Source organism: Corylus avellana, chromosome ca10 (assembly GCF_901000735.1).
Source record: "Corylus avellana chromosome ca10, CavTom2PMs-1.0".
NCBI classification, from domain to species: domain Eukaryota; kingdom Viridiplantae; phylum Streptophyta; class Magnoliopsida; order Fagales; family Betulaceae; genus Corylus; species Corylus avellana.
The window spans coordinates 22408181-22420514 of record NC_081550.1 but is presented as its reverse complement, the minus strand read 5'-3'; the positions used below and the strand labels follow the sequence as shown (position 1 = coordinate 22420514).

The window sequence follows — 12334 nt, the reverse complement described above, 5'->3', positions numbered from 1 at the left end:
TCTCTCCCAAGTGCAACTGTGCCTGGCTTCCAGCATCCTTTCTTCTTTCTTCTGCAAAAAGAAAGAGAAAAATGGCCTTTAGCTAACCTTAGGGAGTGAGGCCTGGCAACCTTGATGGTGACTTGTGGCGAGATTCGGCGAGCTTGAGCCGAGGGTGAATACTGTGGATTCGGTGGGGGGACCGCTGGTTGGTGCCCCGTGATTTGGATGTCGTGGGAGAGTCCGGCAACCTGTTGAAGTATTTTGGCAATTTTGGGGTGTGATTTTATGCATGGTGGTCCGGTTGAGGAAGATGAGTGGGAGAGAGAAGAAGAGGGAAAAAATAAATAAATTGTCATGTGTTTCGGGAAAGATGAACTAGTGAAAGAAAATGGAATTTTAGGTATTTTGGTGTTCTTTTAGCCTTTTTTTTATGTTCTTTCGTCTTTCTAATTGTGATATAATTTTAAAAATTATTATTAAATTTAAAATTATTAATACTAACTTTTTTTTATTGATAATTTTTAAAGCCACAACGCAAGTAAAAGAACAAAAAAAAAAAAATACTAAAAGATGATGTAGCATTTCATGAAAAGAAAAAGAGGAAGAGAGATCTTCTGATATTTCCAGGAAAAAGAGAAAGAGAGAAAAAAAGACGAAACTGACAAAATATTTTTAGTTTTTTATGCCACAGTTCAGCAACGTATGTTCCACCTCAGTTCGTAAAATTCTTTCGGTAAAATCTGTACGTAGCTGTAGCATTCCTCAATAAATATATACTATATACTATAAAGATCACAAAACAAAATTTTAGTAAGAGATTCTATTGTCTGGCAATCATTGCCGATACTTTTCAATACCCTTCTTTATTTTCAATAATCCGGCATCTGTTTTTCGATGGGAGTGGTCGACGCGATGGAAGATGCCATGTGTTGTCCTAGCATTCGCTGATTGGGGATTCATGTGGGCCATAATGTTATCCAGTATCCAGTCCAACCAAGCTTGTCAGTCAAGAGAGTGGGACCGCCAGCGTGTAAATTAATAGCTTTCAGATGACGTGGAGCAACGCTGGCCAAAACTTGATGTCTTGGTTGGTCGACACATCCTAGCCACTTGTTTTGTGTGGCAGAGGCATCTCTTCAGACCTGACCTGACCACGACCTTAATAATTTTGCCATTGTTAGTAATTATAAGTATCAAACCCGTGGCAACATGTCAAGTGAATTCCCCCTTCTATCCTCGGCGGCTGATAACATGGGGGGAGTGGGGTGCATTTCGAGCCGAAGGTTCTGTGTAAACCTGGTATGCTTTTGAAATGCCTATGAATTAATTTGTATGTTTGATGATATACATAATGTGATGTGATTTAAAATGACCTAACATTTTTATACCTTAAAATGAATTATTTACTAATAGCTAAAGCTTGGGCTGTAAGTACAAAAACCTCTACGGAATTGAAAGTATGAAAGAAAAATTAAAAGAAAATATTTTAGAAAGATAAAAATTTGATTTGGAAAGAGTTATAATAAAGCAGAGGTTACTAGTTCGAATCCTCATCCTCTTATGCGAACATATATATATATATATATATATATATGTATTTTAAAATAATATTTGAAAAATACGTTAAGGCTTGGTAGCCTAAGGCAAAAGGAGTAACATTTCACGGCTTTGCTTGGTAATGAGTATGTATAATAAGTTTTTATTTTGGAAGTGATTGATGTGATATAAAATAGATTGAAGTTTTGTTTTGTAATTAAGTTTTTATTTGAATAATTGTAAAAATAATTAATATAAGGGTAAAGTCTACTTAACCTCCTCAAACTATCACCTCAATGATAATCTATCCTTCAAAGTCGCAATTTACCCTCTAAACTACAAAAACAATGATAATATACCTCCAATTTAAACAAAATGACAAAATTACTTTATTAAAATAAAAACAAAAATACTAAAATTTATTTATTTTTTCAAATTTTTAAAGGTATTTTTGTCTTTTTAAAAATTTTATATGAGTAATTTCGTCATTTTGCTAGCATTAGGGGATACATTGTCATTGTTTTGGTAGTTTGGGGAGTAAATTGTCATAATTGATAATTTGAGAATAGATTATCATTGGGATAGTAATTTAAGAGGTTAAGTAAATTTTACCCTTAATATAATATAAAAAATAAAAATATTAACAATTTGATTTTTTTTTTTTTTTTTAAATTATAATTTGTGAAGTTTCTGCCAAACAAGCCGTGGCTCAGGACTAACCGAGGGGAGGGGAGCCAACAGGAAAACTAACGTAATTAGTTCTGGCTTGGCAGGAAGTGGATATGGGGCAGAATGGTCTATGGCAGCAAGATATGAAGATAAAAAGGGCATAAAGTGACATACACGTGGTCATGAAATAAAGATAAATAAAAACCACTATATTAAAAGCAAAAGAGATCGTACTGTTATCTGAATCTCTTTCTTCTAAAGCCAAAAGGCAATTAAACATGGCTGCCTCTGTGAAGGGCAACAGCAGCAGGCTCTCTATGGCAATGGAAAGAACCGGCCAATGGTATTTATTCACTCTCTCAGAATTAGATGATAAGCAAAGATTATGAATCTATTTTTTAACAAAAGGAATTAAATATGTTGCAGGGTTTTCTCTCAAGAAATTCCAACTGATGTTGTTGTTGTAGTTGGTGAAGCAAACTTCTCCCTTCACAAGGTCTGAAAATATTTCCTAACCACTGTGTGTGTGTTGTGTGTGTGTGTGGGTTTTAGAGAAGGTAGGAAGAAGAGTGATTGATTTCATTTGGCATGCATGATTGATGATGCAGTTCATGCTCGTGGCGAAGAGCAACTACATAAGAAAACTGATGATGGAATCGAAAGAACCTGACTTGACGAGGATCGATCTCTCCGACATCCCTGGAGGTCCTGAGATCTTCGAGAAAGCAGCCAAGTTCTGCTACGGTGTCAACTTCGAGATCACAGTCCACAACGTAGCAGCTCTCCGTTGCGCCGCCGAGCACCTCCAAATGACCGATAAGTACTGCGACAACAACCTCGCCGGCCGAACCGAAGATTTCCTCTCACAGGTTGCTTTGACCAGCCTCTCCGGTGCCGTCGTCGTCTTGAAATCGTGCCAAGAGCTTCTTCCCATGGCTGAACACCTCCGTATCGTCCAAAGATCCGTCGACGTTGCCAGTTCCAAGGTAAACCACTGTTTCCCACTCAGCTCCCTCTCTCTCTTTCTCGCTCTCTCTGAAGTGAGGGTCTGATTTTGTGCAACTTTTGAATTAGCTAGGCGTGTAGTGAGTCCAACTTTCCGAGCCGGTCACCGCCGAACTGGTGGACAGAGGAATTATCGATCTTAGGTATTGATTTCTTCGGCAAAATCATCACCGCAATGAAACAACGCGGCGCAAAAGCATTCACCGTATCGAGCGCTCTGATAACCTACACGGAGAGATCGCTCCGAGATCTTGTCCGGGACCACTCGGGCAACGGCACCAAGTCCTCGGATCCCGGCGGCGACTCCGAACTCAGAATCCAGCAACGCGAGCTGCTGGAGTTGATTGTAGCACTCTTGCCCTCCGAGAAAGCCGCTCTTCCAATTAACTTCCTCTGCTGCCTTCTCCGATCGGCGATATTCCTCCAGGCTTCGAGCACCAAGTGCAAGAACGAGCTTGAGAAGCGGATCTCGGCGATCTTGGAGCACGTGACCGTCGACGACCTCCTAGTGCTGTCTTTCACCTACGACGGAGAGAGGCTGTTCGACCTGGAGAGCGTGAGGAGGATCATCTCGGGATTCGCGGAAAAGGAGAAGAGCGTGGCCGTATTCAACGCCGGTGATTTCGGAGAGCACTGCTCCACTGCGATGCAGAGAGTCGCCAAGACCGTGGACGCGTATCTGGGCGAGATCGCCACCTTCACGGACCTCAGCATCTCCAAGTTCAACGGCATCGCTAATCTCGTGCCGAAAGCCGCTAGAAAAGTCGACGATGATCTCTATCGGGCGGTTGATATCTATTTGAAGGTATGAAAAAAACAAAAGCAAAAACAAAAAAACGCATTTGAAAACCACCAAACGACGTCGGTCGGTGCTCACGGCTGCTTTTCTTTTCTGTAGGCGCATCCGAACCTGGACGAGATAGAGCGGGAGAAGGTGTGCAGTGTGTTGGACCCACTGAAGCTGTCCTACGAAGCACGGGTGCACGCGTCGCAGAACAAGCGGTTACCCGTACAGATCGTCCTCCACGCTCTCTACTACGATCAGCTGAAGTTGAGGAGCGGCGTAGACGATTCTAGCACCGGGCCAGACGCTGTGGCGACGAGAACCCAGTTGCAGACCGACGTGACGCTGATAAGAGAGAACGAGGCGTTGCGTTCTGAGCTGATGAAGATGAAGATGTACATTTCGGACATTAAGAAAACCAATGGTCGTGGGACGTCGTCGTCCACGCCGGCGAAGGGTGAGCCTTCCTCCAAGAGGCCGACGTTCTTCTCGTCGGTGTCGAAGAAACTGGGGAAGTTGAACCCCTTCCGACATGGATCAAAGGACACTTCAAATATTGAGGAAGGAGGGGTGGATCTTACCAAGCCTAGGAGGAGAAGGTTCTCCATCTCTTAATTAAATTACGCGCACCATGTAACTTTTTGTGTGTTGTTTATTATCTAATCTGTATTAATAGTAGATTAGATCATTTGTGTGTCGTGTTGATGAATTTTGTGCAGTCAAATAAACCTAATAGAGATTTGCTTGATGTATTTTTTTATTACATAAAGTTTAAACAATTTTTAAATGTTTTGTGGTATAAATAATAATTAAAATGTTTGTTAATATTTTTGTTTTTTCACTAAAAAGTTAATAATAATAATATACACACTCCTACATTTTCAAATATGATTTTGTTGCTTGTTGCTTGGCAATTGGAATGTATGAGGCTCCCTAATATTGAAAGTTTATAGACAATTAGAAGAAGGAAAAAAAATGCAGATAAACAGTTTTCATCTGTTAAAATTGTAGAAATCCCCCAAGTGGATTAACTGGATTTGGGTTTAAAATTTAAATGATGAAAAATCACTTTAAAGTGTTTGATATGAAGCCAAAAGGTTTAATCTGCAATTGTTGGACAAAACTTTCCTCTAATTTCATTTGATTGAGATGTTTGAAAGGGGCAAGATTGTAATATGTCTTGCTTGTGGTGTAAACGTTGATATATATATTTTGAACAAAGGCTCTAATCTTCTTATTGATACTGAACTGAAAGTGGAGTTAAGACCCCATCAAACAATCAAGAGAAAGAGCTAAATGCTCCTTCATTACAATGTCACTAATACAATTTAGAGTTTAATTCCTCCAAATCCTATTACCAACATCTGTTGTGGCTACTTTCGCCAACCTGTGAGCAGCCTCATTGGCTTTCCTGGGAACATAAACACAAGACCACCAAGGGAACGTCTGTAAAAGATTCTTGGTGTCGTCCACCAGATGTCCGAAGCAACTCCAAGTGTTCTGAAGATAGTTAATAGTGTCCACTATTTGCTTGGCATCTCCTTCCATTATCACCAGTTGTAGTCCTAGCTCCCTCATAAAACAAAACGAACTGCATGAAAGGCTCCTAGAGCTTCCCCAGTTGCGGGATCAAGACATCCCATTCTTGTTTTGCACAATGCCGCTACGACCTGCCCTCTCTCTTCCCTTATCACAATGCCAATTCCCAGTTTATTTTGAGTTTTATCAATAGCAATGTTGATATATTGATTCAACTTTAAAGTTCTCCTGGAATTCGAAGTGTTTTTTTTTTAATCAAAGGGGGAAGGGGGTCTCTCCCACTCTTAAACCTGAGTGAGCAGAGAAAAATTCAAAGTGTTTGTTGAATTGCTTAAAGCCACTACCAATATTGAAGACATGCCTAGCTAACTGCCTAAGGATGAGTTGGTGAGGGTTGGAAGAGTCGATGGAAAACACAAGAGGAACGCTGATATCTATTGAATAGGGAATCGGGTTTTTGTCAATCTCTTCTTTTTCTTTCAAAAGAATGTTTTGTTTCAAGAGATTATATGTCTAGTTTCTATTGGAAGGCACAAAAAATCTAATTTACGTTAAATCCTTATATAGATTATTCTCTTTTAAAATTACAAATCAATTAGATATTTTTCTTTTTGAAAGAGGTTTGAATCGCTTGTTGTTCACAAATATTTATTTTTTATTGAATATAACATAGAAACAGGAAACACACAAGATACTTTTTCACTTCATGATGGAAGAAATCACAACGTGGGGGAGTGCTTCCAAATAAGCATATGGAAAGTGATCCATTCATATAATTGGTGTGCTCTAAAGTTAGCATATTTATAAATTTTACAATCAAGACAACTGAAAAATAAACAAAGCTTACTATGAATGTCTTCAAGGATGGAAGCAATGTTCCTAGTGATGCCATTTATTAGAGATCTTAGGGCTCATTTAAATCCACTAACGCATATAATCCCACAGGCCCAACAGGGTCTATCCACCTTTTGGAAGAATTGCGTCTAACAAGTCATCCCCCTCCTCTCCCCCCAAAGGAAACCCATTAACTGATTGTAAGTACCTTGACCGCCGGTCACATGCTCGATGGACATGTGGTAAGATAGCCATGGATGGAAGGGTATTCTCACATTGATGGGTTTGCCTATTTAAACATTTGGTAGTAATGTAGCTCAAGTCAAGTTCAGAAAACCTTTAAGGAATTTGATGTAGGTCATTTTTTGGGAAATTTTTCCTACATTTAGGAAATAGAAAGGGTTTAAAGAAACTAGCTCTTAAAAAAAACAAAAGAGGAAGAGGTTAAAAAAAATCCCTCCCTAAGATATATATATATAATTTTTTTTTTTCCATATTCCATCCATCTTCTGTCAATCTCCATTCATAAATATAATTAAGGAGGGTCTAAGAAAATATTCTTGAATCTTTAAATTTGTTAGAAAAAAATAGTTTAGGGTTTTTTTTTTTTTTTTTTAAAAAAAAAAATACAATTCATCCCCTTAAAATTGAATTTATTGTTCGGTCATGTGTCCATCCATATTTTTTTTTCAAATTCTATCAAGGTGCTAGAGAATAGAGATTCAACGATAAGTTTGAAAAAGAGATAAATAAGAAATGAATGAGAAATGGAGGATATATATCCAAGAAAAGAAAAGCAGTTTCTCATCTAAACGACACCGTATTCCTCAGACCTCGCAGCCGATGTGTAATTAAATATAAAGGCCTCAGAATTTCTTGCCCCACACTCCATTCTCCTTCTCTTCAATAAACACAAAAACCACAGCAAATCGCGTCTAAGAATGGCAGCCTCGGCTATGGTAATGGACCCAAAACCTTCGTTGGAACCACCGCCGTCGTTCCCCTGCACCAGATCAGACCTCCACGGTGGCTGGACGGAGCAGAGCGCCGACGAGGACGACCTCTACAGCCGCCTGAAGTCGCTGCAGCGGCAGCTGGAGTTCATCGACATCCAGGAGGAGTACGTGAAGGACGAGCTGAAGAATCTGAAGCGCGAGCACCTCCGCGCCCAGGAGGAGGTCAAGCGGATCCAGTCGGTGCCGCTAGTTATCGGCCAGTTCATGGAGATGGTCGACCAGAACAACGGCATCGTCGGCTCCACCACCGGCTCCAATTACTACGTGCGGATCCTCAGCACCATCAATCGGGAGCTTCTCAAGCCCTCCGCATCGGTCGCCCTGCACCGCCACTCCAATGCCCTCGTCGATGTTTTGCCCCCCGAAGCCGACTCCAGCATCTCGCTGCTCAGCCAGTCTGAGAAGCCTGATGTCACTTATAATGTGAGTTTCAGTTCCACAAAGCTCAATTTGACGGAAAGTTTTTGTGCTTTGCTTTGCGGTTGATTAGGGTTTGTTTCTTATGTATTAGGGTTTAATTTGATTTAGGGATTTTTGTAATTTGACGCTTCTAACAGAAACTTGTAATTAATTAGGATAGGTGCTGCTGGGTTTTTTTTAGGGTTTTGTCGAAGGACCATTTTTTCAAGTTTTTATTTATTTCGAACGAATTTTCTAAGTGTGTGGGATTACATATCGGTGAAAGTAATATGGCGATCCTGCCATGTAAAGAGCAAGCCACATAGAAGAAGTTCTTTGTGAAAGAGAGAGGGGGGGGGGTGTGTTTATTATGCAGTTATCAATCATTAGATGTGCAAGGGTTATTCCAAACCTAAGTAAAGATCAGTTACAATCGTAGCGTTTGCTGCAGATGTCAAAAACCAAGGAACTTGAAAATAAAAAAACAAAAATAGTGGATTGGCACGTGATAATGATCATCACATTGCAGAAAGAGAGAGAGAGAGAGAGAAAGGCGGCCCTAAGAGAGAGAAGGGGGGGGGGGTTAAGATAGAGAAAAACATATAAGACAGAGCGAGAGAGTGAGGTTTCAGCGATAGCCAGAGATCTATGAATGCAACTACGGAAGGTTGCGATTTTTAGGCTTTTTGGAGTAGAATGGGTCATGCTTAGAAAGGTGATGGAGTTATTAGATTGTTGGTGAGCTTAGTTGAGAAATCGTTCAGTTTTTAGCCGCTTGGAGGATATCTTGTTTGTGCTTAATGTGGAGCATATGGAGAGAGCTGGATATAAGATGTTTTGAAGACCATGATAAGTCAATGGAAGGACTCAAGAGCATCTTGGTCAAATTGCTATATATATGGACCGAGGCGTATAATATTTCTCATATTTTTTACTTTTCTGAATTTGTTGATTTTTGTTCTTCTTTTAGTCTTTAATGGGGTCTTTCTTGTATGCATCTTGTGTACTAGGGTTCTTCCCCTCTACACTTATTGATAATATACATTATTTATCAAAAACAAAAACACACACACACACCAAAGGTTGCCAATTTCTGTCACAGAAGCATGGTTATCTTTTTTTCTGTTTTATTTTTTGGGAAGGCTTGAAACCTATGCTTGAAGGTTGTTGGCTCTCACCTTTTTACTGTTTTTTATTGTTTACTGCTATGTATTTGTGACTGCTAGGGATTAAGCTTTCTTGTGGCTTTTTTGCTCTCCCGCGGAGTGCAAATATGTTGATCTAGCAACGAAAATTGCCTTTGATCAACCCCCCACCAAAAAAGGGGAAAAAATAATCTTTAACTAATAAAGTTGCATTTCAAATGCTATTATGAGATTGCTTGTTTGCAATTTATTAGGCAGTATAAGATCTCTACATTCAATTTGTATGATTTACATCACCTTTTCTTTTTTTTTTGTCCCCTTGAATATCAGGATATTTCCCCCTAATTTAATGATTTTGTTAGGATATTGGAGGATGCGACATTCAAAAGCAGGAAATTCGTGAGGCAGTGGAACTACCCCTGACCCACCATGAGCTATACAAACAAATTGGCATAGATCCTCCTCGTGGTGTTTTGCTTTATGGTCCCCCTGGAACTGGCAAAACTATGCTTGCCAAGGCTGTTGCTAATCATACAACTGCAGCCTTTATTAGAGTTGTTGGTTCTGAATTCGTTCAGAAGTACTTGGGTGAGGTACGATTTGACGTTCCTTGTCTTAAAAGTTAGTTTATGCTCCTCAATTTGCAGATTTATTTCACTTATGATGTGTCATTCAAGTGCATGTATACTTCTATGTTTTCTTTCATTTGTGTAATTTATCCCTATAATCAGATATCTCAATTCATTTGTGTGTATGTATAATCTTTTTTTTTTTTTTAAATAATAATAATAAAATAACCTCCCATCGAATTTAAGAGAAACAAGTGGTTTTAGTGAGAGAGAAAAAAAAGTCTCTCTTTTGGGTGTCTTCTAGTTGCACTATTCTGGATGGCAATTGAGTGCCCTGGGTTCTTTTGTTTCTCCCATTGTAGGGCCCGCGGATGGTACGTGATGTTTTTCGCCTTGCCAAAGAGAATGCCCCTGCAATTATCTTCATTGATGAGGTTGATGCAATTGCTACTGCTAGATTTGATGCTCAAACTGGTGCTGATAGAGAAGTTCAGCGGATTCTCATGGAACTCTTGAATCAGGTACGATTTTTTTTTTTTTGATGAAAAAAAGGAATTGTAAATCTCAAAGCGATAGGAATAAGAATTCAGGCTCTCATAAGACCTGCTGTGAATTCAATAGGCATATCGTTGTTTTTGGGTCTAGTGAGGAAATGCCTCTAGACGGCAACCATTAGGTTGCTAGCCTTTCGTTCACCCCTCTTTGTCAGCTTCTCTTATGTTTGGTTTTGTAATTTCTTGGTTCTAGATGGATGGGTTTGATCAGACAGTGAATGTTAAGGTCATCATGGCAACTAATAGAGCAGATACTTTGGACCCTGCACTTCTTCGTCCTGGAAGACTTGACCGAAAAATTGAATTCCCTTTGCCTGATAGACGACAAAAGAGGCTTGTCTTTCAGGTAAGTCTCGTACGCATATTGTTGTAATGTTACTAATGTCTTTTTTGTCATATATAGTAATTCCATGTCTTCTCTTCACAATGACACATCCCACTTACCCAGAAAAAATTACACCATAATTTTAAATTGTATCTTAATGAGAAGATTGTCATTTATCTAGACTAATTCTTCTTATTTATTTGTATAGGTTTGTGGATTTTCAGGATTCTAAGCTAGTTAAACTCGTTTTAAGCTGGGCTACGTTTTTACAGGTTTGCACTGCTAAAATGAACCTCGGTGATGAAGTGGACCTGGAGGATTATGTTTCTCGTCCAGACAAAATTAGTGCTGCTGAGGTTTTTTAGTTATCCCTTTTCTGATTTCATCTCAAATATTATTTGATTATAATGGGGGGTCTCTTAGGATATAGTGTGATTGGCAGGCAGTATCCTATGTTTATTTCATTTTCTTATGATAACAACCCAATTTCTTCATTTTATTTATTTATTGGTAAGTTACACATCCGGTGAGACTTGAACTAACAAGCTCACCCAACACCTCCCTACAAAGGGAGGAAGTACCATTTAAGTTGAACCTCATTGGCATTAAAAAAAAAAAAAAAAAAAAAAAAAAAAAAACAGATTTCTTACAGGACAAGAAGCAGATATTTTTCCAATTTGGAAAAGCGTGGTGGTTGCTGTAACAATGACATTTTTTTTGGGTGTCCGTTCTTTTTTTTTTTTTACTAAATGAATTGTGGCTGTTCACAGATCGCAGCTATCTGTCAAGAGGCAGGAATGCATGCAGTTCGCAAAAACAGATATGTTATACTGCCGAAGGACTTTGAGAAGGGTTACAGAACCAATGTGAAGAAGCCCGATACTGACTTTGAATTTTACAAATGATGAGAAATGGAAAGCCCGTTCGAAAGTTGTGTTCTCTTTTGAGGATGTGTCACATCTCAAAGGAATTCTCTGATTATCATATCATATGTGCCACAACCAGTTATATGTTTTCTTATGACCTCAGTTGAACAATTAGAGCCTTGTATTGCAAAAACATTTGTACTTGGCAGTGATGTCCTACAAGGCGTGGAAGAGCAGACTATGATGAGCACCTTGTAGGATTTCACAAAATTACAGTGGTTGATGTATGATTTTAAGTGATTTCATTTTAAAACCCATCCGTTTTCTCAAAAAATTTACATTTTGATTTGAGGAATCGTGGGAGTGGAAGAGTTGTAATTCAGCCTGCCTACTTGTTTCGAATGAATTGCAACACATTCTCTGTGATGAGGACAAAGAAAAGCTGCACTATCTACTTGTTGCTTTCTCAAATCTAGCACAAAATTAAAAAGTTAGAGTTTAAGAGTTTGACAAGTTTAATTAAATGGGTTGAGTTAGGATTGACTTATATAGGGCCTGTTTGAGATTGCGTTTGAAGGGCTTAAAAGTGCTTTTAACACTAAAAAAAATCAAAATGTACTTTTGGCAAAAGCTTAAAAATGAAGCTTTTGCCCAAAAGCTTTTTTTGGACTTAAAAGCTCTATTTTTCAAACCCAATCTCAAATAGGCTTATAATCTTATATTCATTCTTTGACACGACTTGAATATGACATCTGATATTTAGGGTGAATAATTTTGACGTGACTCGTCTACTTAACACCAAATCAACATAAAATTAAATTAATGGGTTAGAGTTGAAGGATTTGATATGTTTAATTAAATAGGTTAGGTTATGGTTGATCTATATAATATTATATTTATATGCTGACATAATCTAAGTTGACACATGAACATAAATTAATTACATCCTTGGTAATATGGTAGGATAGCTAAACAGAAAGTTTAGTGGAGGAATGAAATATGTTTTCTCGTTGTTTTTCTTTCCCATGTCGTCTAAACACAAGGGTAGAGAAGATGTAGGTATGTATTTTTTGAGGTATTCAATGGTTAATTACAAGGGTACATCCCATCA

At 38.7% G+C, this 12334-nt stretch overlaps 2 protein-coding genes across 2 annotated transcripts; both read left to right on the top strand.

Annotated features, from left to right (window-relative positions):
- Positions 1-2422: 2422 nt before the first annotated feature.
- On the top strand, positions 2423-4724 carry LOC132163203 (root phototropism protein 2). Its single transcript, XM_059573406.1, has 5 exons — positions 2423-2530; positions 2614-2683; positions 2796-3173; positions 3266-3997; positions 4091-4724. Exons 1-5 carry the CDS (start codon positions 2466-2468, stop codon positions 4589-4591), a joined length of 1746 nt encoding a protein of 581 aa, XP_059429389.1. The 5' UTR covers positions 2423-2465; the 3' UTR covers positions 4592-4724.
- Positions 4725-7228: 2504 nt separating this feature from the next.
- LOC132163205 (26S proteasome regulatory subunit 6B homolog) lies at positions 7229-11540 on the top strand. Its single transcript, XM_059573407.1, has 6 exons — positions 7229-7788; positions 9272-9502; positions 9841-9999; positions 10226-10378; positions 10630-10713; positions 11128-11540. The coding sequence occupies exons 1-6, from the start codon at positions 7291-7293 to the stop codon at positions 11260-11262; spliced, it is 1260 nt and encodes a 419-aa protein (XP_059429390.1). The 5' UTR covers positions 7229-7290; the 3' UTR covers positions 11263-11540.
- The last annotated feature ends 794 nt before the right edge of the window (positions 11541-12334 follow it).